Below are 26,626 nucleotides of genomic sequence, written 5' to 3'. Positions count from 1 at the left end.
CAACTTCCACCTCAGTCATGGACTCTTCTCCATCTACAAGTTGGTCTTCAACCAAATCAGGAGACAGGAGATGCCACTGCTCCCTTTGCCTCCCCCCATGTCTATCTTTAGAAGTCAGGGGAAGAGGCAGCCGGACAGACTGGACCGGAACAAGGCTGCAGGTCCAGATGGTGTCAGCCAAAGAGTCTGCAACATCTCTTCAACCTTAACCTGACCCAAGAGAAGGTTCTGTTGATGTGGAAGATATCCAGCCTGGTTCTGGTACTAAAGAAACTCACCTTCTGTGAGAAACTCTAGAAGACACAAGTGGAGGCCTCAACAATCATGAGAGGGAGAAGTCTCTGAAGATAACGATGGCCACAAACAGACCGTAATTTATGTCTAACCAGGTGGTCAGCAACACAGGAGCACCACAGGCGTACTCTCGCCATTCCTTATCATTCTGTACACTTTAGACTTCCAGCATAAGTCAGACTTCTGTCCTCTACAGAAATACTCAGATTACTCTGCAGAGATGATCAAGAAGCTGCGTACAGAGAGTTGGTGGACCACTTTGTGGCGTGGTGTGGAAACAATCTCATCTTGAACATGAACAAAACAAATGTGATACAGCTCATTACTCTCACTTTGCCATTCTTCCATGAACTTGAACAGACAATGCGTACATTTAGCTATTTTGATCATGAAAATGTTTGAATCATGCAGAAAACACAGTTAAAGAGCAGTCAATTGAAAAACTCAATTTTCTCCTTGTTAGTACCTATTTCATTTGTCAAGATGATAGGTGAGGCACTGCTTGACTTGCCTCCCCTGACTGCATGTCACTTGGCAGTGACACTTGACTGTTGTCATTAAGGTCAAATGTTGCTCTCATAGGTACTGTCACTATCACCAAATCAGTCCTGTACAGTTCAAAAGCCGTAGTTTACTCCATCATCCTGGTCTGTCTTTTGTCTGCTGGATGGCTCATTAGCTTTGGTCATGCTCTGGACTCCCTAGCTGGTTGCTGATTTTGAAAATAATAGATCAACTATCTCCTCAGTCACAGTGAGTGAGGAACAGTTCTATGTTTTAGAAAATTACTGACATTTATATTTAGAGAATAGTGAGAAGGTACAAATGCTTATAATCAACTCCCCTGGACCCTTGATTAGATGAATATCATTTTTGGAACGTAAAAGTTGACTTTGTGACTTTGCTCTGAAAAAGCATGGCACTGCTGTGTGCCTCTTTGAGAACCTGCTCTGCTCCTCCTTTGTAAAGTAGATCTACAGCGCGGCAGCAGCAGATGGTGTCATTTAACGCTGTACTTGGAAAGAAATAAAGTGCAACTTGGTCAGACAATATGTCATTCATACCTGGCAGTCGAACGCGACAATTTTACCTGAATCATCATGTGAAGGTGCTAAGTTACTACCGTCTCCACTCAGGCGGGTATATCATGGCTTATGTGTGTATTTTACCAAGTGTGCAACGGCCACTGTCTAAATCAATTTGAGTGTAAAACTAAGGACATATTTATAAAGTGGGCCAGTTCACCAGTTACTCCCTCCTGTGCAGTTAAGGGTCAAGTGAAGGATTAATGACTAATGAATTAACCTGTGGCCTCGTGCATATATGTGTGTGCTTACAAAATAAGCAACCTGGGACTTTTGACCAGAAGGGAGAAGTCTCTGGAGATAATGATACTGAGTGTCTAAACTGAGTCTTATTAAGGTTGTTTTAGTTACAAGAATTTACTCTGTAAAACTGTTGTGAAAAATGTCAAAATAATCAAAAGCATACAAGGGATCTCCAAGATCAAAGGCCATTTCTTTTCTTGTTGGATTACATGGATATGAAATAATTTAGGAATGTTTTATATAGTAAAAGAGCAGCTGTTTGAATAGTTCATACAACTAAATTGCTTTAAATTTTTAGTTCTATCCCTTTTCCAAGTAGAGGTTCTTCTTTTTGATGAACTGTTGTAAAACAAGTAAAAAAAATGAGTTGATTGAATATATTGGAAATATTGTGTCACAGCCTTCCCACCTGGAAAGATGTAATGTTGTCTGAGTTTTGATGTAGAAATTCAAAGTTTAAGTTAAACTTTAAAGTAAAACTTTCATATATAATGCTTTCTACGATTTTATACTCCTCACAAGAATTATTTCATATTTGAAATATTTTTATTTTACTCTTTTTTTAAACATTTGTAGAACACTTTTAAAAGAATGAAATTACAATTTTACAACATAAATGAAACAATGTAAAGTGTGTGAGTGTGTGGATCCTCCTCACCCACAGTACAAAATAGATCAAGCTTTGGTTTAGAGCCAATTATTAAATGTGACGGATGTGTGTCTAACTTCTGGAAAAATACTGAATCTCTTTTATTAATTTATTAGTTTACAAGTATTCTCATAAGTGAAATTTCAGATTTTTGCATGTATGTATGAGTTGAAAAACAGGACAATTAAAAAACTTACTTTATGCACATTCATTGACTTACGTATTTAGATATCTACAAATGCATTTTTAATTGGCAGTAATCTTACCCCATACATAACTCCTTATGTTTCCATAGCAACTAAAACAAACAAGAACCTGACAGGTTGTTTGGCATCATCATGTCAATGAGAACACCTATGTTTTCATTGATGATGTCATAAATGTTCAAATATATTGTTATTGTCATTGGAAATATAAGAATTCTCAGTTTGCTTCTCAACTTGGTTGGAGGTAGATCGATTCCAGAGAGACGACTTCAAACTGACTTTACAAACCATTTTAACTGTTCACCAAGTCAAGAGGATTTTTGATATTTGTTGTCACAGTTTTCTTTTGGTTTGTCTTCACACCAGTGGAGCCATGGAGAAAGAAGGAGACAATCGCTGGTTCTGCAAGTCTGATCACGATGAGTTTCATTTTACCTGTACTGTAGTTTGTCTAGTATTGTTTTCTCCATAGAAAACCTTTATTTTTTTGACAATTTGTAACATTTAAAACATTTCTTTTTTTTTCTTTTTCTTGTGGATTGTAGATGCTTGCTGTAATTTCTGACATATATTTGTGATTAGTATACATTTGATTTGTAGCTTTACATGTTAAAATAAGTAAAATAAGTATTATATAAATATATAAACATAATAACAAATAAGTAACAAATTTATAAAACGATAATAAAATATTCTTTCAAAAAGCAAAAAAATGATGTGACGTCCCAACAGAACCTTAAAGCTGTTTGCTGATTCTTCACAGTGACCAAGTAATACATTTCCACCTGTCAGTAAACGTCCTTAAACAGTCTGATAAAAACAGGCACAACCTTTGTTCTCTCTGCTCTGCTCATTATGGTGCTCTTTTTTGTCACTTGAATATTCGGCGTCACTTCTGAATGTGATTTTTATCAATGTGCTCATGCGCTCAGCACATACAAGCTGGCTGCCCAATCACCAGCCTGCCAGCTGCACATGGACTGCAGGGGACGCGACACGCCCTCGTGGACTGGTGCAGATGATGAAAATTGTGTGACACTGGCCTTGCAGTTGAGCAGACAGATGAACAGGAATCAGCTTTTAAAGCCCCAGCTGTGTCACTGGCATTTGTTTCTTTGTGTCTCTTTATATATCTGACACCTAAAAAAAAAGACAAAAAAAAATCTTATGGTTTTTGATATATTGGGACTTGGACTTTTCCTGAATGATTCCTTTCAGTACGGGAGGAAAAAACAAAAAGAAAATCCTGATCAGGTCATTTCTACTAAATTTTCTATGTTTTAAAAGAATGAGATACTTTTTAGTTTCACTAACCAGCTTTTCTAAAATGCAATGGCCACCCATGTGTTTAAAATTATGCTTATTATGTGTGTGTGTGTGTCTGTGTGTGTGTGTGTGTGTGCATGTGTGTGTGTGTATGTTTCCTTTCAGAGTTCAAAACTTCACCAGAACTGCAATTATTTAGACGCTGTTCAAAAGAGTTTAATCCTTTAGCCAGTGGAGTCATATATTGAGAAAACAACCACAGTCAAAACAAGAAGAAAGAAACGATGTTGGATTAGTGGGAAACTGACACAAAATAAGGTTTTAAAGAAGGAAACTCAGCCAGTAAATATGAAGTCAAAAAAATACTGTCCATGTCATAAACTCAGATTATTTGGAAAAAAAAGTGTGATAAGCTTTTATGAAAAGAAATGTCTTCCATATGTTCAAAGTCATCATTCATATAAAGTGCACAAAAAATGCATTAGAGAGGACAGAAATTATGATTTTAGAAAATATTTTTATGCTTTTAAGAGTTTATGATATGATTCTACAGGTCAATTGGGGTCAACTGTACAGTAGAAATAAATACTGCAGAATCTTAATAAACATAAAGTTCAGTAGCTGTTGAAACACCATTCTGACTTCAGTTTCCCACTGGAACAGCAAAAACCTCCAACAACATTCAGATGATTGTTAGGCTAGGACAGTTACATAACTTATTAATTCCCTCAGCAGAAGCCGTTTCCCGTCTTGCTTTCTGCATTTTATCCTCTTCAGCAGCAAGATAACAAAATCTTCCAGGCTTTAATTTTAGATATCAACATTTTTGGAACATGAACCACCTCAGTAAATACTACCGTGTCCAAGTACCACCAAATTGACAGGCAGTTTAACACAAAAGAACTTGGACTAGTTTCACTGTGAGGTTGTTCAAAAAGACGAAAAAGAAAAGAATGAACGACGTTCTCATCTACTGGTGTGGTTACGGTTGTTTGGAGGAGTTGAATTTTTGAAAAAGGAAAAATAGGGTGCTGTCTGTTTTGTGACATCAGATCTTTAAAACCTATAAATGTTAGAAGTATATAAACGATCGGAATCTGCCTGTTCGAAGTGGCTGGATAATTTCAAAGCACTTTGTGTTTTTGTAGCCCGATCTGTTAAAATAAATAGTGAGTATGTTACACCGACCCAGAACAACATGGTGTTGGAGCAAACATGTCGATTCATTTCACCTCCCAAAAACGGGGAGGGGGGGCTTACAGGCCTGGCGTTGACATACATCGACCTCGCTACCTGCTCATGTCTGTTTTTCTCCACTTCTCTTGCTCTGCAGTAAAAGAATTCTCGTTTGATGATTCTGTGTGGCACTACTGCCCCCAATCAGTGTGATGGCATAACTGCGTTCTACAATAACACTGACATTTTACAATAGAGACAGTTTTATCAATACACTAAAAGCACTACATGTACACTAAATGACATCTGCAGTATCTGACGGACTAACAAACTACTGGTTCACATAGAAGTGTGTACTGTTTCCTGGATTACAAATTCATTTAACAGGTACTTGTAGACATTATGTGTGATTGCTTATTGGCTGCACTGAAAATCAGAGTAAGCACTTTGGCTTCAAAGATCACCTGTGGAGGGAACATGGGTGTTCTAAAATAAAAGGTTTAATGGTGTTAATTTAATTATATGGAAGGTTCATATAATGATGAAGGTGTAATTGAACTGACTTTTGAGAAAAGCGGTAGACTGTGCAAGTTTTTATTTTCTACAAACTACTTCTTCATTCTTCATTCAAAACGTTTGTGTATGTTAACATGTGACACGTTCATCTTAAACTGTAAATTAATGAAATAAACAAATAAAAAAATATGTAAATAAATAAGAATAGTGTAAACAGCCATATTGTTCCCACATTCACATTCTGACAGGTAATAGCGTCGCCACCGGCGCTTGTTCTTTGTTCACCGTTGAACACTGTGCTTCTTTCTAGTTGAAACAACCAATTTGCTCAAATGACTTCTGTTTGTTTGTTAATTAGCTTTGATTTTTATCTTGTAAAGAGTTTATTTGAGAATTTGTGGTAGAGCTCTGGTGCTTTGGGACAACCGTGGAGCTGAGAGCTCGCAACTTCAGAAAGTAGATATTTCCTCTCTAATCTCAATGAATTATGTTATCAGAGCAAAACTACAAGCTGCCAGGACAGGTAGTTCTTCATTATTTATATAAAAAATAAGCAAATAAAAATAAAATGATTTACAGATTTCCTAAAACCAGGCCACAAATGTGTCACATGAAATAAGCTGAACCCTGAAGTCATGCTGCAGCCGTATTCAAAGAGTAGAGCAAACTGCATGTACACATTCACGTACACACACCTTGCATCAGCTGTGAAGCATGATAAGCTCAGTTCCTATGTGTATAAAATGCTTTCCACAACCATGGTGGAGAATATTAATAATGAAAAGGGACACCTTCAAATTCAGGCATAAATATTTATACTTTTTACCTATTTACTCTTGCAAACTTGCACACCTTGGCACGGTTTGTTTTGATGTCTGCAGTAAACTGAGGTACATTTCTCAACCAGAGTGCAGGAACCAAAGTGATCATCACAGAGTTAGACCCGTTCCAATTTTCAAGTCTTCCACCACCTTAAATATTTTTGAAATTTTGAAGCTGAGTTCTTAGTTGATAACCTCAGTAACCTTGAAGCGTGTTGAGTGTGCTCATTTCATAATGAGCAGCAGTAACTCCTCATTAAATACGTACTTTCAAGGGACCTAAATGGCATAAATGGGATCAATCCAATCTTCTGACAGGATCAAGCTGCTTTGTAATTGCAAATGGGAATCCAGCCACCACGTAATTGGTTGCTTTTTGTGTGTGTGTGTGTGTGTGTGTGTGTGTGTGTGTGTGNGTAATTGGTTGCTTTTTGTGTGTGTGTGTGTGTGGGGGGGTGTGTGTGTGTGTGTGTGTGTGTGCGTGTGTGTGTGTGTGTGTGTGACTGGGTATTAAATGCCTACAGGAGCCCCTTTGCCAGTGTGAAGTGGGGGTTATATGTTCTTCACTCAGTGGGTTATGTATCATTTTATCATTTGTTCATTTAGTTCATTTGATAAATATTGAAAGTGATTTGATATCAGCCTAAGTGTGAATCGCAGAATGGATAGGGAGCCAACATAAAGCACAAAGGAGGGGAAATGGTTTATTAAAGGTGCTTCAAAATTTGAAAGCAAAGCACAAAAGCTAGCCTGGTGTAAAAGTTTAAACTTGACATGAACAGCAACTGATCGCTTTGTTTCAAATGATCGATTTTGTCCAGTGAGTCGTAGTAAGTGACCCGCCACCATGTGACCACAGAACTTCTACATCTCCTCCCATTCAGTTATGAGCATTTCAATGTTCCACCTCAGGACATTAAGTTGAAGAGTCTCTCATTCACTAGTTCATTTCCAGGTCATCTTAAAGAAAATACATTCCAGCCCACTTAAATAGAATGACAGGCAATCAATTTTAATCGCAGGAAATAAAAGATGCACATCTAACCTAAATTATGACATTGTCTATTTAAGTAGGTAATTTTAGGAACGTTCTCACACAATAAAAGTGTTAAATATAGTCATTTTCTTTTGGGTAAAAGGGTCATTGAAAATCAGCAGCTTCTCCCTGAGACATTTTTAATTTCTGTGGCCTATTCTTTTACCTAAAATATAATTACTTTAACACTTTCAAATGAAAAACTACCATTTGAACAATATCTCCGCTCCATTTTAATTGTCCGATGTTATGTCTGTTGTTTTCTCTGGCCACTGTTTTGCATACATGGTTTGTTTTCAGGAGCTGTGAAGTTTGATTATTATGGAGCACTTCTTCCTGCACTCGAGGGCATTGAGTCTAAAGTTGGTGAACCAAAGTCTTTGTATGCTGATATGCATCTTTGACTATTTATAAGCGAGGTTATTTTTCCTACTCGTCACAGTTTTATCATTGTTTTCTTTCGGAAGCAGCCACATTTTGAGCGATCCTGGCAGGAGATGTCATGTCCCATAAGCCCAAATCCTCTGTGAGAACATCAGACTTCAGTCTATCATTTCACTCATAAGAAGGTGTTGTTTTGTTGTTTAAAGCCCGGAGGCTCCATGTCATCGACCTTCTAACTTGCTGGCAAATTTAGCAAAGAATCAAATGTTTTCAGTATTCTTCATGTGACCATCAGCAGACAGAAATGATTTTGTTCTGTTCAGTAGCTCTCTGTATACAGAGTTGCATCTACCTACTCTTGCATAGACGTGACTTATGCTGTCTTATTTGTCATCACTTTATGGAGAAATGAAGCGATAAGTCCATTTTGTTTGTGGATCATATTCATTTGTTAGCTTAACTTTAGCGGGCTACAAATTAATACCGTAAACAACAAATTGTTATGATATGATATGATATGAAGCTGCAACATTAAATTTTACTCTGGGGGATTCTTTTTTTCCTTAAACGTTAAATCGCAATTTAGATTTGGAATTTTTTAAGCGAATGAGTTTATTTAGGAGGCAGAAAAACAGTTGTTGTGTTTGCGATGCATTTAAAGCAAAACCTGTTTGTCCTCGCTGAACTTCAAGTCAGCCTCCCTGTATCTGGGTCAGCCCATCGGCCCCCCGCCACACATGGCCCTTCGCTGCCTTTCAGAGAGCTACTCAGCAAGCGTCGTATCACCTGTGGAATACATGATGGAAAGCATGGGGGACAGAAATCTAAGGTTTTCTTATGGGAGCGTGGTGGGGGGTAGAGAACACTTAAAGAACACTTACCTTTTACAAGGTAAATGTTTCCCTCATTGTGTTAGACGCTCGCACAAAGGAAAGAGACAAATTGCTTGACGTTATTTCAATGATTGCGGTTTCTTTATGCCCACGTCATTCTGCAACCATTTCAACTGATTGCAGTTGTATTTCATTTTAAAAAGTTCTTAAGGTAAAAATAGAAAAGAAATTATATTTTTGTAAATGTATGTCTGTGATTTATAATTTAGAGTGCGCCAAGACTTTCAGACAGGTTGTTGCCGTGACGACTTTGAGCAACTGCCGATCAGCGGTCAACTCCTCTCACAGTCATTACGTCGTTACTGCTAGATAAACTTTGTCTGATATTGCAAAACCCACATAGTGTCCAAAACTTATTAGGTTTTATGAAGTGAGGTGAAGTCAGTGGCTCGATGCAGCCTGCTAAGTTTCCTTACTTTTACAAATTCAAATAAACCAAACTTAATGTACTGGTTGATAAGTAAGGTTCATTGGAATGTATTTATGATTGAACTGAAAGGATTTTTTAATAAACGCCTTATGATGTGAATTATATAAATTATATACAAACGCACTAAAATGAATTTAATTAAATTGGTGCTGGTCATTTTAGTTCTTCATTATTTTATGTATTATTTTCATTATTATTTTATATTTCAGTCATTTCGTACCAACCATTAAGGCATAATGTGCAAAGGGACGTTTCTAATGGATTGTCCTTTAACATCTGATTTAAAGTTACTTATTGTAATCTGTTTCTAACTACCATTAATGTCATTCTGCCTGTTCCCATGGAATGTCTGCAGGAAATTGCCTGCAAGACAATCTGGCGTACTTTAAATTGTGACAAGTCAACAGAGAGCTGAGCAATAAGAAGATACCAGAATACTTAAAGACCAAAATCTATAAGACCAGTGAAACACTCTGTGGTGTGGATTGCTGGCTGCCAGTGAAGAAACATAAACATGCCGAGGCCTGTCACAATATGACATTTCACTGGATGATAAGTTGTTCCAGAACTTATTGCGATAAATGATAATATTGTTGTTTTGAGAACATTTTCAAGTAATACATTAGTAATAATGGCATAAAAATGCAAGAACACATTCTTAAAGATCAATAAACTTTAAATTCTAATTAACATTTAAACACTGGAACTGGAATAAATTTGGAATATACAAAATAAATAAACAACAGAAACAACAAATAAAATAAGGCATGAAGTCTCTGTAAACAAAATTATCTTTCAAAAAAAAGGGATAGTTGAGACCAAAAAACCAGACTGAAGACTTTTGTCATTTAGTTTTTGATTTAAAGAGAAAAACAATAAATCAAGCAAATGAAAATTATTGAATTTATTTTACTTCATTGTGCAATTAATTAATTTGCTACAGTAATGAACTGTTTACCAACAAGTCTGTGAATCTGTACTTAATAACATATTCTCAATACATCTTGTTATACAGTCACTATTAAAATTAACAGGTTATTATAGTGTTTAGATACTAAAAATCTGTATTAAATCCTGCCAATAAACACTAACTTGGTCCTTGACACACAAAGATGACAAAACCAATGCAGGCAGGCTACCGGTGCTTTAGCCTGCCTGCATTGGTTTAAAACTCCTAAAATAAATGAAGGGTGAAATCAAAAAAGACACATAACTCTATGCAACCATGTCCCATGTTGTAGTCTTCACATCCACACACTGTTATAGGCTGACGTCTATCCATTTCCTACCCGTAGGTAAAACATTCTCAGACATCCTTTATTCAGTGAAAATGAAGAAACAAGGGAAATACCAACAGAGGAACAAGTTTCTACTGAGAATCTGATTGACATACTTGGAACTCTTTTGACAATGCTTGAGATAAACTGCATTGTTTTGTGCATATTTCTGTCCAGTTGTATTGCATTTTGTAGGAAGTGAACAAGTAGTTATTAAGGTTGCCCTGATGTAGTATTCAGTGTCAGTAGTATCCAGGATTCATGAAGATATTTTGGCATTTTTCTTGAAACTTGCCTGTTTCTGTCATGATTCACATAAACCTCAGATCCTCACAGTTTCTGTTTCCTCTGTCCAATCCAGCCAGGCCGTGTCTACTTATTGTGCAGACTGTACTCAAAATATTGGGAAGGTATTACCCCAGTATGTCAGGTTTTCACCTAACAGCTCTCGGGCAATCAGTTTGTTGGTACTGGAATATTAAGTTTTGTGTTGACCATAAGCTCAACGAAAGAAACATCAAGGACTGCTGGACGTTTTCATTGACAGGTTCAAGTTTAAGTTGACTGTACATGGTCACAAACAATAGTCAAGTAGGTTGACTAATGACAACAGGTTCCCAGTTGGTCGTAAGGCACCAAAAGTGTATGAAGAAAGAACCACTGGATCCACGGACTCGTGTGGTTTACTAAAATTCTGACTCTAATACATAATTGTTGTATCACCAGCTATGCATAAAAACAACATCATTATTAAAATACACATTTAAGATTTAAAAAATTAATAAACTCCTGGTTTAAACAATACACATGGAATGTGGTGGAAGTGCAGAGGCAGCTGGGATCTAGGAATCATGTTGGATAGGTTTTAAGACGATTCTTGAATATGGTTAGTGAGGAAACTCTACAAATAGCCAGAGGGAGCGCATTCCAGAGTGGAGGAACAAAAGCAGTTGTGGTTTCTGATAAGGGGACCATGAGCAACTGCCCAGGGCACCCTTTCCCCCACCCCCTGTTCTTCAAATGCCCCTCCAGTCAACAACTTCATGGAGGAGGTGGGGCCTGTGAGGAGTGGATTGAAGTGTGGCAGAGGCCACAGAATATATTGTTATATATACTTCCCCAATACATGGGAAAGTGCATATTGCTTTAAGCTCTAGAGATATTTGGGGGCAAGTTTTATGGAGGACTTTGCGTGTTAAAGGTTTTTCCCTTTAACATGCAAGACAAATTTACAGCATATCTGAAGCACTCTAATGGAAGTACTATTAAATAATTCAAATAAAACTGGAACCTTGTGAATCAGAACGGAACAAGTCTGGGATAATCAGCGCTGTAGCTGCACAGCGCCAGAAACACAACTTGTTTTTAACACCTTGTTTTGAGGGGAACTTAGCAAAACAGTTCCAGATGGGGTTTTCTACTGGCCTACTTTCCATCTTCTGTTCTGAATCACAGATGGCAGAAAGATGGCACAATCAGCTACTTTGCATTAAAGTCCTACAAATAAAGTGTGATGGTGTAGCAGGGCGCTCACTGGGGAGCAGCTGGAGCACTGTAAATCCTAGCAGCACCAGGAGCTACGAGAGGTGCACCACATGGTCCACGACTACTAGGGGAAAAAAGTACAGTATCCTGCACTAAAGTACCTTATGTTGAGTAAAATTAATGTGACAAATATTACAGTCTAGCAAACTTAAACCTTACATCGGCACCTGGGTGTTTAACGAGGAGATTAGAGTTGCAGAAATAAAATTCACACAAGCTCTGATAAATGGGTTCATTTTCATATCAAATGCTGACACCAGTGCAAGACATATAAAGACTGTGTAATCAGATTGACAACATGACATTGGACAAGTTGTCTGGGGGGTTTATCAGAAAGAAGTGACTGGACCTGTCAGGCTGTGTCACGCCACCAGCTGTGAGGGCCTGGCTGACATCCAGTGTGACACCACCCGTGGTCTTTTGTCATCGCTGCTCCCCGAACGCTGCAAAGTAAATGTGGCGGACAGGTATTTTCACAACACATGATCCTCAAAATTGCCGTAGCCGCTATGTAAAAAAAATAAATAAATAAAAGGCCCCGATTTTTGGAGATTGGCATGCCTCTGTGAAATGTTTTAGGTTTTAGGATAGTTGGGCAGATTGGTGGTAAACGTCACTGGATGTGAGGCGGTGTTTATTAAGTCACAACCCAGGGCCAAAACGGAAAGGGCCTTCTAATATCATCGAGTAGGAAAAAGGGAACTTATTTATGTCTATGAATAAAGCAAAACAGCGAACTTTGGAATTGCAGTTGTGGAAGCGTTTTTCTTTGTCATGGAATAAAATGTCTCACTGCTTAGAACTTAGCTGGACGTTGTGTGTCAGTTCTGAGTATCTCTAAGGAATCTCCTACCCAATGGGGAAACGTTCTCAGCCTGATAAGATAATCACACAGGACCAGAGGAGGGCGGGGAAAAACCTTGAGTTTGACATGGAAACAAAAAGGGAAATTATACTGCCATGGCCATTTGTTAATGACTGTATGTTGTATAATTGTTATTTATTTAGACTTAGACTTCTTGTGGTTAATTAGAAGTTGGACTTAAGATTGAAAATGAGGTTCATCTTCCAACATAACCATAACACTAGACCTGCAATTAGAAGTACAACTGATAGTTTTAGTTAAAATCCGGTTTAGATTGAGGTGTTAGAATGGCCCAGCAAAATAAATTCAGTCATCTATAGACATACCCAACAAAAGACCTGCAGATGCAACAATAATGAAAAGTCATTCTACATAGTATTATGTCAGGGAAGTTGGATGCAAATCCTTGCCACACTTTTCAGATCTATATTCAAAATATCTTTTGTTAAAGTTTTGAAATTGATGTATCATTTTTTTCTCATCTTGGCTGCTATGTGCTGCTTTTAGTCACCTTGATAATATTGTAATAAAATAGATTTGAGCTTATGGTTCCAACATGACTAAATGTAAAAATGGATGTGTTTGCAAAGGCAAAATAGCTAGCAAGCTGCTAGCTTCATTTGATAGCTGTTAAAGAAAGGCTGGATGTGTAGAGCAGCTTTCTGTTGCTCTACTGCTGCCGTTTAGCTCCAGAGGACAGAAGGCACCAAGGGCCAGTTTATAAAACATTTTCTTCCTGTTTCCAAATGAAGGGAGGATCTCCTGTTTTTCTCTACCAGGAAGGGCTAAAAACAATGTTTTATCTAGCAAAGAAGATGGATATTGACAGATTATGTCTTATGTCTATATTAATGGACTGCACCCTGTGAACTTTTGCGTTCATTCCACTCTCTTGAAATAGATTCAGTGCAACATGCGAGGAGATTAGTTGTGCTGACCATCCACTGCTGTCACTGTTTTTATTCATAGACACAATACCAGCAAACCCAGTAGTGATTTGGGAATGCAATCACTGCCTCTTTATTAAGGCTTCATCTTGTTCAGGCTTTTTTATTGGTTTCCTCTCTCAGTAGTTATGTTTACATTTTATTTTTAAGTTCAAGCAATTTAGTTATGAAGCTGTTGTCATGTTGTGTGTTTCTCTGGAAGAAAACCAGGAGCCATCACAAACCTCCTCTAACCCGTGACATGGTCGATGTTCAGAGCTCATAAACTTCCATATCACACACTTACACACTAATACACACACATGCACAGACAAATAATTACAAACTGTATTTCCTCCCATTCCTAGGGGACTCATCTTTATTTAATACTTTCCTGTTAACTGCTCGACTCATTACTTCCATCAGTCTGGGGATCTCACACAGTTCTGATTCCTGGGATCATGTTCTCTGTTTCAGAAACTTATAAAATGTCTCCACACCCTCTGAGACAAAACAGGGTGTGGATTTTTCTTTTATTTCATTAACAGTTACAGCAATTTCAAATCTATGATGAATTATAGATTCATAGATTATAGGTATAGATGTGTGTGTGTAGGTGTGTGTGTGTGTGTGTGTGTGTGCGTGTGCGTGTGTGTGTGTGTGTGTGTGTGTGTGCGTGTGCGTGTGTGTGTGTGTGTGTGTGTGTATACAGCTCCAAAAGAAATTAAGAGACCACTTAAAATGATCAGTTTCTTTGTCTGATTTTACTCTTTATAGGTAAATGTTTGAGTAAAATGAAAGTTGTTCTTTTATTCTATGAACTACTCTCATGTTCCAAGCAAATTTAGTATTTATCTACAGAAAATGAGAAATAGTCAAAATAACCAAAAAGATGCAGCACTTTCAGACCAGAAAACAAGTTCATATTAATTTAGAAACAACAAAACTAATGTTTGATCTCAGGAAAAGTTCAGAAATCAATATTTGGTGGAATAACCATGCATCAGTGCAGTGATCTCTAAATTTTAAATACTCAAGTAAACCTGAAAATGCAAAATAAGTACTGTATTACTTCTCACTTCTAGTGTTCTTTATATTCCTGTTAGAAGATGGAAATGATTTTTTTTTTTTTTTTTTTTACATTTGGTTAATAAATACTGTAGCAGAAAAGTGTAACTCACTAATTGCAGCTTTGCCTTATTGGCTCACATCATATGTCTTAACCTGCTGATATTTTTTATAAGCACATCTAATGTTGCAACAATGCATTATCACTGGGATCATTTCACCAGTTGTTGTTCCCCAGTGGTGGTTTAATGATGTAACACTTGGTGAACTCTTCTCCACAGAACTGACATCAGAAGATCAAAAAGCAGACTCACTGTGAACGATGGGCCGCTCCATCCCAGCCTACCCTGTCCTAACTTTTCTCTCCAACAATCTGCTTAAAGCACAGAAGTCAGAGACATTATGCGGCTGAGCAAGCTTTCATTCTTCTGCTACAAATGAGGTTTTAACTTGCCTTAGGACAGATGTGTTACCTTTTGACAGGTCTACCATCTCAGTCAAACTCGCAACCTTCCGCCGTCCCCTGAGGGGGTCACATCAGGCCCCGGCCAGACACTTTTACTGAAAGAGAAAGCCCATCGGGACGTGGCTTGGCTTAATGAAACACCGATAAGAAACCCCTTAAAGTACTGATAAGCATCTCTGTCTTAATCACCTCAGGGATGGATTATTGCTTCTCTGTCGGCCAGTCTCTGCTGTATAATCTACGGCTGATACAAAATTCTGCAGCCAGCCTCCTAACTAATATCAGAAGATACAGAAGCAAGGTTTTCCCATGGCAGTTAATCTCCTCTGGCTTTCTGAAGAAACATAGTTAGAGTTTCATTTGTTTTCACTCTTTGTTTTTGAAGCTTTGCTCTCGAGTTTTTCCAGCTCTTTGGCCATTTTTTGAGTTTCATTCACTTTAGTTTTATTTATGTAGCAGCATTTCACAATGCGTCTTGTCAAGACACTTAAAAAAAAGTAAATTCTATCCAATTATACAAACAAGTACATCCATTCAACTGATCCTATTTATCAAACAATGCATCAAGTTCAGTTTATTATTCAAATTAGTAAAACCTTGTATCTAAGGAAACACAGCAGCCTGCATCTAGTGGAAAATAATAAAGGGAAACTCCAAACAAACGTGTTTTTTGCAGGAACTCAGTGTTTCAGAACTTTTCCAGTTTTCCAGATTAGAGTAGAAGCTGAATGTTGCTTCTCCATATCTGGATCTGGTTCTGGGGATGTAAACAATAACAACAACAGATATTTATGGTCATGTAGAACATAAGCGTATATCATAACCCACAGCTTAGTGTACTAATTGGTCACCACGCTTTGTAATATAGATATTAACAGATTTCACCTTGACATGAAAATATAGACATTTATTTCAGAAATCCCCAGAATAACACACATTTTCCCACTAAACATGCTGCCATTGTAATGTGACATCACGTAATGAGGTCCATTCATGCTCTCAGATGCATTTTTTTTTACATGTTGTAAGGACGGTTCTGTTTTTTTGTTCAGGACTGGAGGCATTTCTCTTACGGTTTCCTGCACACCAACACCGCTCACATTGTATGCACTTGGTCTTTACTTTTGAACTTGAGTCATGAGATCACTACTGTATTGATTCAGTGGACTGGCGTATTTCAGTCCTATACGTTTGAAATTCTACTTCCTTGTTTCATTGCCTTCTTGGTGTTTTATTTGTTTTTAATCTGCACTGTTGTATTCTGACTTTTATTTCCTTGTAAGTGTTTAGGGCTCTGTTTGAAAGCGCTTTACAGATAGTTATTATTATTATTTGGATGAATGTCACAGTGATTCAAGGCAAACTTATTCAAACCAGCTTCACCTGGAGATGACCTGCAGCACTTGTAGAGATGTCAGAATCCTGTGTGACGTGTTGAAGACAGCTGGCATATCTTTTGTTGAATTCAAACAACTGAATATGAGATTAAGCTACACAACATGTACCAGACTATTGGTTGCTTTTCAAATGCCAAGCAGCATTGCAGTATTTCAGCTTGCCAAGCTTCATTTTAATTCATATATTTTAGATATGCTTTGTGAAACCATCCACTAAACGATTGGTGGAACTGCCCATCTGCTGACCTCCTTTGGTGACCAAAAATAGGAGAAATTATTTGGTGCAAAACATTCTTCATCATTTTTAGGCACATCTTTTGAGCCACCACAAACACAGACTGGTTACAGTGAGATCAGATGAGGGGATGAGTTGAGATAACTGTATGGAGCTTGACAGGGAAACTGGTTTTACAACCAGATCGTTCAACCAGACACACACGGCCACTGCAGCAAACAGAGACTATTGGAACATTCATGCTTTCTGATCCAGATTAGAAAATTATTGATTTTGTTTTTTTCTAAGTTCATTTGTAAAATAAAGACCATTACCAGAGTTCATCCAACAGTTACAGGTCCTTTAAATTACGAGCATTTGATTTCCCTTCTAATTAAATGAATAGGACAATACATCGTTTATTTGTGTACACCCAACAAATATAGATGTTGGCACCTTGGACCTTCATGGCTCTGAGCTCTCACCTGTTTCTAACACACAAATCTGATCTTCAAAACTACAAACCCAATATTGAATTGGTTGAGATTATCACTGTTTTTGTGTTTTTTTTTCTATTATTTATTTTATCTGGCTTTAAGTAATTAGGTCTGCTTAAAAATGGGAGTTGTACTGTTTTTAAGTTGGAAGCATAACAATAATCTAAATGAAAATTATGTCTTCTTATTATTTGTGACTACTTCCGTTTTCGTGGAAGTCGGGATTTTATCAAAATTAGGATAAATTCTGCAGCTTTCACAGTAAGCTGAACATGTGGGTAACAACTCAGTCAGTCATCTGAGCAAACCGAGGCAACACATTTTGAAGGACAATAGTCAGAGTGTGGCTGAAACCTCTGAAATGTGTCAGAGGTTTGAAAATTTCCACTGCTTGGGGAGAAAAATTTGGACGGCTCTCAAAGTGAAACGAGAGTCCGACGCTGATGCCGACTTTCCTGCAGAGGAAAGCGTTTTAAAAGAAACAAGAGGACGGAGGTCTCATCTGTGCTTGTTTGTTTTTCCTCTTTATTACTGCAGAGGTTGAAAGGCGTTGTGAAGTTTTTTAATGGATGGATGATTAGATAATTTTATTAACCACAAATATTTATTCATTATAATTTTTATTAACTATGGATCTTTATCTTTTGGGAGCAGTGACCAATTATAGCCATTGTTTTTTCTAGCAGTTGATTTTGATGACAGCACAATAACAAGATGACCTGCATGACTGGGAGACTATGAACAATAATGAGATGATGAAGAAAATGAGCTAAAAACATCTTGAGATAATAAATTGGATCATCTGAGCAAAGACAGAGGATTTGTTTTCAAATAAAAATGATAAAGAGTCAGACCTTAACTGAGGGCAGAAATGAGCAAATGAACAAATAAAAAATGAGAAGAAAACGATCTTTCTGAATACTCACCTAATCTAACCTAACCATTGCTGAATTCTGTATCTGATTGCAGCCTGTTCACTTTACTGAGAAGAGCAAGATGACTGACCTTTTGTGACCTTAAGAGCCAGGTGCTTTTATTTGTTTTTTCAAAAATCTGTTAAAGTTTACAAATTAGCTGAAAAGGTTGTAAATTAACTTACTCATGTTTTATAATCTTTCAATTTATAAGACAATTCTGAATTGTGTACATGTGCCATGAGGAAATCAAGGCTCAAAATGTTATTATTATAGATCGGAGGGTCGGAATCTAGCTGACATAAATGGACTGGATATCTTTTTGGCTTACTGGGCCGTGTCAAAATTCATTGCGAGCCACAGTGGCAAAAAGGCTCAGATGAGCTTCACTTGTACCTAAATCCTAACTGGAATTGGTTAAAAGTGCAGGATTGCAGAAATGGAAAAGGGACACAGCATGGGGCCATATCTATCCTCAAGCCAAATGAAAACTCAGAATGATGCGTCAATCACAGAACTGACCACAGTGACAGAGAGAGACTGAGAGTGAGAGAGTCCAGCAATCCCAAAGGCGTTTCACCTTGACAAGGTCAACACAGTGTAAAACCTTCTGTATCAGCGCTTCCACAGGGACAAACAGGCACGGGAGGGGTGGGGTGCACCTTAAACATGGCCTTTTGTGTGTCCCTGCAGTTTTCACTGAATGTAGAAATTACTTTTTATTCAGACAGTGATTGTAAAACTTCAAATCCTTTAACCATCTGCAAGATCATGTCTAATCTACGGATGCACCGATCCACTTTTTTCACTTCCGATATCGATATCAGTATCAATATCTGAGGCTTAGTATCGTCCGATACCGATTGAAAAACAGAACTGAATTGTCTTAAAGCGTTTTTCTTTTTTTAAACACACATTTAAATGCACCAATAGCATCACAAGCTAGATCCAATATATAAAAACAAAACAACTTTAATTTGTTCAGTTTGTGCAATTAGGAGTAAAACAGCCAATGGAAAATAAATAATAAATAATGGACAAAAAGCAACAGGTTGATAAAACATGTAAATATAAGCTGCAACAAACTTTCTTTCAAATAGTTCAGAAGGTGCAATTAGGAATTTGAAATATAATGTAAAATAAATAAGAAAGCATGATGTCACTCAGAACACAAAACATAAAATTAAATTCAATAGATCTTCCCTTATGGATAGGACACACTGTCACCAATCTAGAATTTTTTTTTCAATATCGGGACTGATTTAGATATGAATATCAGCTTGGTGGATCTCTAATCTATTTCCCAGCTATTTGGTAAAACAGTTGGTTGTTCCAGTTCCTATATTTTATGTTTTCATCTACTTGTGAGCTGATGAGTAAAGTTAAGGCTTCAGTCGCAAAGGGTTGTTTTCTGAGACAATCGAGTTATCCCCTGCACATGTAGCCATAGTTTTACTTAAATGACATTACCTGTAACTTAAATAAATACAAAACATTCCACTTTATGCAAGTTTTTAAAATATCTGACATTTAAATGGGATTTTCTGGGATTTTCAAAGACCCTCTAAAGTTTAGAGAAACTGATAAACTTTAAAAAAAAACTACAATTATTCACCATGTTGTACAGGAAAAAGAAAATATGCTAAACGGAACTCTGCAGGTGTCCTTGGTAAACTATTCACCAATTTTTACTTCACTAAAATAGATGCATGACAGCATATAAACATGTGTGGTCTATATATACAAATATAAATATATTCTGTTGAGCTGCAACATGAGCTTGGTGCAACAGCAGCTGCTCCAAACTCTCAGTAGAGGTCAACTGAATGACACCTATAAAAAAACTAAACACAATTAATGTTATGTATTTTTGGAAATAACAGGCTATGCAACTGATCTGTGGTTTCATATTTAAGCTCAGGTGATAGTGGCACATGCAGCCTGTGAGATGGGGAGTGTTTCTGATACATGAATCAGCCCAAAATGAAACATCTTCTCATGCAGCAGTAGAAATGCTTTCCATCTGACGTGCATTAAATGCATCTTATCATCTATGGCTGTGGGCTTTTTCACATTTGAATCATTGAATCCAGGCCTGGCATTACGCCTCGTGATGATATGTTTAACATCTTCCACTGACAGACAGGAAAAAAGATGTGAAAATGCTGTTTAGTTAGATGGAGAGATACTGTCAGCATGTCATGACATGCCTCTCCATGACCAAATATTAACTTTTAATTATTGTTTGTTTTTAAAAGAGGTGTGTGCTCGCTGTCATCTTTGTTATAAAGTGTCCTCTGCCAAAAAGCAAATGAGGTTGGTTCCTCGTTTTAGGAAAAACAACAGAGAACAAAAGGAACGTCTGTGGATCGTCCCGGCCTTGCATACACACCGTGCAGCGTTTGCTGACAAGTATGGGTGTGCATTACTTAGCAACAGGCAACCCTCGTTTTCCAGTATTGACCAACATCAAAAGGTGATAGCCGATGTTAACTCTGCAAATAACAATGGGAAAACTTTCACTTGTATTTCTGTGACACAGACGTCCTTTTTGTGCTCAGAAATCAGCCACATCAAGCCTGCTCCTTCTGATTCATGCAGATTTTTAGAAACAAGCCCAGATGAATGTCTCTTGAGGGAATGAACTGATTGCTATGCGTGAACTGGAATGACCCCGTTTATAATAATCTTCATTTAATACAGTATCCATATTTACTTTTGTGCTATTGTTTTTTTATTGAAATAAAAACTTAAAAAGTGCCAAGTGAACCAAAAAGCTGATTATAAAGCAGCTATGAAATATCAAAATCAAAGTGAAAATGATGTTTTCCTATTAGCTCAGTAAGTGTTGCTAATGCAGAGATTTTCAGAAAATGCTAAGAAGATTTCTACTGAATGTTAATGTCTCTTAATCGGTTTTAAAATATTTGATTGATTTGCAAATAAACATGCGAGTCGGTTATTTGTTTAAGTAATGTAAATAAATAAAGCAGACATTATTTATTTAAGTAGACATAAATAAATAATGTCTGCTTAAATCTTCACATTTAAGCTGATCATAAATGTGAAGATCAGCTTCACGTTTAAACATGGACCGATGACCCAAAGTTAAGGAAATGATGGCCAATTTATTGTCTGAGTGATTTATCAGTGCACCTTTAGAAAATAAGCTGTGCTACTTCTCTGAGTCCCTCAACAAGTTCATACTTTGGCAGAAGTAGAAAGGAAATACAAAAAGTAAAATGAGAAGATTGAAATATCTTTACCTTGTTCAGTTTACGAAGAAAGCAGAAAGGCAAACATTTTGTAGAACTTAAAGCTTGTTTTTGTGTGTTTGTGTGACTTAACACCTTTCGTTTCACTTGTAGGAAACATCTTTGTGGTCAGCCTGGCTGTGGCGGACCTCGTGGTGGCCATCTACCCGTACCCTCTGGTCCTCACCTCCATTTTCCACAATGGCTGGAACCTGGGTAACGTCCACTGCCAGATCAGCGGCTTCCTCATGGGTGTCAGCGTCATTGGCTCCATCTTCAACATCACCGGCATCGCCCTCAACAGATACTGCTACATCTGTCACAGCCTCAAATATGACAAACTTTACAGTGACAAAAACTCTGTGTGCTACGTGGTCCTGATATGGGCGCTGACTGTGGTGGCCATCGTGCCCAACCTGTTTGTGGGTTCGCTCCACTACGATCGGCGGGTTTACTCCTGCACCTTCAAGCAGTCAGCCAGCTCGGCGTACACGATCGCTGTGGTGTTTTTCCACTTCATTCTGCCCATCATGATTGTCACCTACTGCTACCTGCGCATCTGGATATTGGTTATACAGGTACGGCGACGGGTCAAGCCGGACAACCGACCCAAACTGACGCCGAACGACGTCCGGAACTTCGTCACAATGTTTGTGGTGTTTGTGCTCTTTGCCGTTTGCTGGGCACCGCTCAACTTCATCGGCCTGGCTGTAGCAATCAAACCGGAGGTCGTCGCTCCCCTCATCCCCGAGTGGTTATTTGTGGCCAGCTACTTCATGGCTTACTTCAACAGCTGCCTTAACGCCATCGTATACGGCGTGCTGAACCAGAACTTCCGGCGGGAGTACAAACGCATCGTGGTGTCGGTGTGTACAGCTCGCATCTTCTTCCAGGACAGCTCCAACGACGCAGCGGAGAGACTCAAAAGTAAACCATCGCCACTCATGACCAACAATAACCAGGTCAAGGTGGATTCTGTCTGAACCAGAACTCACAGACTGGATTTTTAATGCTGGAATTGAGAGTTTCTCTATTTTTTAAGACTGACTGACAAAAAAAAAAAAAAAAATACCAAATATAAACATAAAACAGCTTCTGTCCTCTGGGCTTTCAAGACGTTCACACTGTACGGTGCTATCTGACCTCTGAACAATCACAGTAACAACAGATGTTTCTATATTCTTTGTCTTTGTATCAAGCACTTTGACTCTGCAGTACATGTAGTAAAGTAAATGAATAATGTCTACTTTGTTTTCATATTCGCATTAATGATATTAATGTTGAATTCAATTTTTTTGTGAATCTCAAAATTATACATACCACTGGCAGATTTGGATAAAGGAAGTCATCTTTATTTAAGCAGCAAGAACAGGCATATCTAAAAAAATTATATAACACTAGAATGAGTATACATATGAATTTTTATTTTTATTTTTGATTTCTGATGGTAAAAGTTGATGGAAAAAATGTTTTATTGGCAAACAGGAATCAACCCCTCCCCAAAGTTGTTTTTTTCTTCTTCTTTTCCACACTGAATGTACTCACATTCAAAGGTTGGGGATTTCTACTCTTTCAAGTCTGAGACTATGGAACTGAAATACTAAGATGATATAAATTTTAACTTGGATGCCGACAAATGAGGATAAAATCCCAAAATATTCATATCCAATGTGGATTGTAAAGTAAATTTTACTACCATGTTTCCTCCAGGTGGAATCATTGATTTGTTGAAGTGACCCAGGACTGAGACTGGGTGGAGGGAGCTACAGTTCAGGTAGTCCTCAGGGATTCAGAGCTAATCGCTAACATTAAATAGTCAAAATAACAGTGGAGACACGACTCTGACTGTTCTGATTACAGAAAATATTCAAAACTGAGAATTGAGAAATGTTTGCCCTATTGTCCATCAGAAGCAAATTTAGTGTGAAAATAAACATAAATCTCTGCCAGTGATATAAAGGATTTGTCTCATAAATTATATATATATATAACAAGGGATCATCAAAAAGTAATAATTAAGGCCAACATCGTTTTACTTTTTGTTGAACATATAATAATGGAGTTAGCAAGTTTAACAACAATATTTGTGACACTGTAACACTACTTGAGTACCGGCTGTATGAGTTGCTGCTATCTTATTATGCCGTACAATATTGTCCTTATTCTTTAGGTGGAATATTACAATTAGTAAGAGGGAACTTTCTCTCCATCCTGTGAAGTCATTATACTGTATGCATGGATATAAAAACTTGTTCATATGCAAAATAAAATCTAATATTGATCTTTGATTGATGGATTTGCTGTACTCTGTGCTCGCTTTACTCTTCCAAAAAGGCATTCTGTTTTTGGGGGGGTTGTGATCAACTTAAACTGCCACAATGTTTCAGGGAACAGTTCACAAGAAGAGCTTTACCTTAACCGGACAGAGTTGTTCACTAAAAACATTTTTTGTATTTTTGCCACCGTCTACTGACGACCTGACATGTCTGCTTCAGCAGATTTTGTGTCCTTGTCATTTGTCTGATAAAGTTGCAATAGCAATAAGTGGACACATCCCTTCAAATGGCACTTTCCATTCCCATTGACATTTTTTACAGCCTAACAAAGTTGCTGATGAACACTTCTGTTTATTATCAGTTAATTAGTGAACTGGTTTATGCTGCGTTTTGGAGAACGGTCATCTGGCTGCAGAGGACTGGAGGACAGGAGTTACCCACCTTCGTACCAGAATGACCTTTTACACAGGTTATCATGTTACCCTGTAGGGCTGCAATTAATGATTATTTTAGTAATCAGTTATTCTAGCAATAGGGTTAGGGTTGGATAAAAACAATTGCTCATTCAGCAGAATTTTCATTCAATCTCTTGAACCTGTACTAAGCAAACATTTTCAACATACTAAAAAGCAATAACAGCATTCCTTTAGACTCTTGATCATTTGTAGCACAAGATCCGTCTTTGCTTTTAATACTTCTATTATCAATACAAACAGAGTGCATGACTTAGCTGATTAATAACTGGACAGTAAAAGGTGCTTTATACAATGTCTTACGTTTTGAACCAGGTGAAGCTAACACTGCGCCGCTTGAGGAGTTCTGCATAAAACATCACAGACAAAGGTTTTCTAATCTTGAATTGAAATGTGTATTCATTTTTTTGTACAATTTTGGCTTAATTATTTGAGTGTATACTCCAGTTAATGACTAATCAGTTTCTAAATTAGTTATTTACTTCCATTATTTATTCATCTCACCTAATCCCATCAATCACTTCAGCCTTTTGCCACCTGTACCTTTTGTCAAATTACAAAGTTCGTCCTCAGTTTTGCTTTTCTATAAACAATCAACACAAGAATACTTGACTTAAACTTACTTTATATTTGAACAACCTTTCCAGGCAGTGTGATTTCATCTAAAATGGTTAAATGACCCATCAAAGTAAATGATTTGATGGTTTGAACCTCCTCACTGTCTGTTATTTTATGTGCTGCCATAAAGTCATGCAGTAGAAACACCCGTTCATGGTCAGTGTATGTAAAGTGTTGGTGGGCACTAGTATCCTTCAGATAGTGAAGGACTCTCCAGTGCACAGGAGGCTCCAGCTCTATAGGTTTACTGTACATCAGGGCTCTGATGTGTGACTTTTTTTTCTTTTTTTTTTTTTTGCGTAGGCAGCATTGGTTGTTGTAACACACAGAAAGGCGCCAGGCAACACAGTGCAGAGAACAGCTCAACAATGCATTGGAAATCCACTCGGTTTACGTAACGCCTCTGACCATCATCCTCTAAGCAGGAGCTGAAAGAGCTCCCTGTGGACTCCCCCCACTCCCACCCCCAACCATTTAATCCCAAGAGCTGTGTTTGATAGGGAAACAGAGGAGGTTGGTGATGAGCAAATGTAAAAATCCCAGGGATTTAATCTGCCCCCAAACGTTGTCATACAGTAATCTGGGGCCAAAGACTTTTTATAGCCCAGGGAGTACAACAAATGAAAGAGAAAAGACAGATGTTTTATATCCACTGATGTAGAGTTCATTCATGATTCATTTAATACTTTTAAGAAAAAGATTAAAGAAAATGAAACAGATGAATCCCTGATTCACAAAACATGCAATTCTGCAGCTCAGAATAATCCCTTCTGATTGCAAAATATTCTCTGAAAATATGAATCAATGTGTTTTACAGAATTTATCTCAACCAAATGAAAAAAAGGTTGTTGCTTAAAAATCTTGTAGTACCAGGCGATGTTTCTAAACATTTGGGTCAGGCCAACAAGTTTGGGTTTCATCCATCAGCATGTCCTTTTGGAACCACATTAATTTCAACAAGATCGTTGAATGGCTGGTTTGTTTTTGGTCAAAACTGATCAAAATAAAGTATCTATGAAAACAAATTTTCAAAATATAAAAGCATGCAATTATTTTCAGAAGAATCAAGAGTCAGGAGTGAGTGCAAATAAAAAAAAATTGTTGGTTTGAACTTTTGGAACGTATGGTCTGTAGGAGAAGTGATAGACATTATTCTTAATAGCAAAAGATTCATACATGGTAGCGTTGAAGCTTCTTGCAAGTCATGTTTGAGCAGGACACATCATTTAAATACCATCTTGAACAGTTTTCTATGATTTCCCTCTGGAATATTGCCAAAATTTGAAAGGTCCTGTCCAGGAGTGATGCTGAGAAACTAGGCATTGTCAAATTTAAATGTGTTTGTCTAGCACATTTAAAACTGCTGGAGGACTTAAGAATTATTTTCTCCACTTTGCTACATTCTCTTATTGATTACATCACATTATTTAATGTCATATTTGGTTTTAACTTCATGTTTTCTCTTCTTTAACTCTGTGTAGAAGGCGGATGTGGTTTGATGTTCTGTTTAGCTCCAATATCTTCCTGTTTGGGATCACACACCGCCCCACTGTTTAACCTCATCTCTGTCCTAGTCAAAGCTCTTTCCAGCAAACATTCAGCGAATGTGCTCTTTCACTCTGTAGGTTGAATCACCTGGTGATCTGTTTTTCACCTCAATGAAGCCACTAAAGGAGCTACTACTGCTATTAACGTTTTTATTTTTCTTTAACATAGAAACCTTGTGTTTTTGTTCTCTTTCTCTGCTCTGTCTTCTCAGACCTCCAGCTGGTCGTTCTGGTTCTGTTGCAGGTTTCTTCCTGTTGAAGGGGAGTTTTTCCTCTCTGCTGTTGCCACA

At 37.5% G+C, this 26,626-nt stretch overlaps 1 protein-coding gene across 1 annotated transcript in view; it reads left to right on the top strand.

The window, feature by feature from the left end:
- mtnr1aa (melatonin receptor 1A a) overlaps positions 1–23,710 on the top strand; it is a 46,952-nt gene extending 23,242 nt beyond the window's left edge. Inside the window, exon 2 of the mRNA XM_007549599.2 lies at positions 21,537–23,710. Within this exon, the coding sequence (XP_007549661.1) occupies positions 21,537–22,405 (869 nt within the window). The 3' untranslated portion in view covers positions 22,406–23,710. The remainder of the gene's footprint in view (positions 1–21,536) is intronic.
- Positions 23,711–26,626: the final 2,916 nt, after the last annotated feature.

This window comes from Poecilia formosa, unplaced genomic scaffold (genome assembly GCF_000485575.1).
Source record: "Poecilia formosa unplaced genomic scaffold, Poecilia_formosa-5.1.2 Scaffold32, whole genome shotgun sequence".
NCBI lineage: Eukaryota > Metazoa > Chordata > Actinopteri > Cyprinodontiformes > Poeciliidae > Poecilia > Poecilia formosa.
Note: the sequence above shows the minus strand (reverse complement) of the source record. Positions and strands in the feature narration are given on the sequence as shown.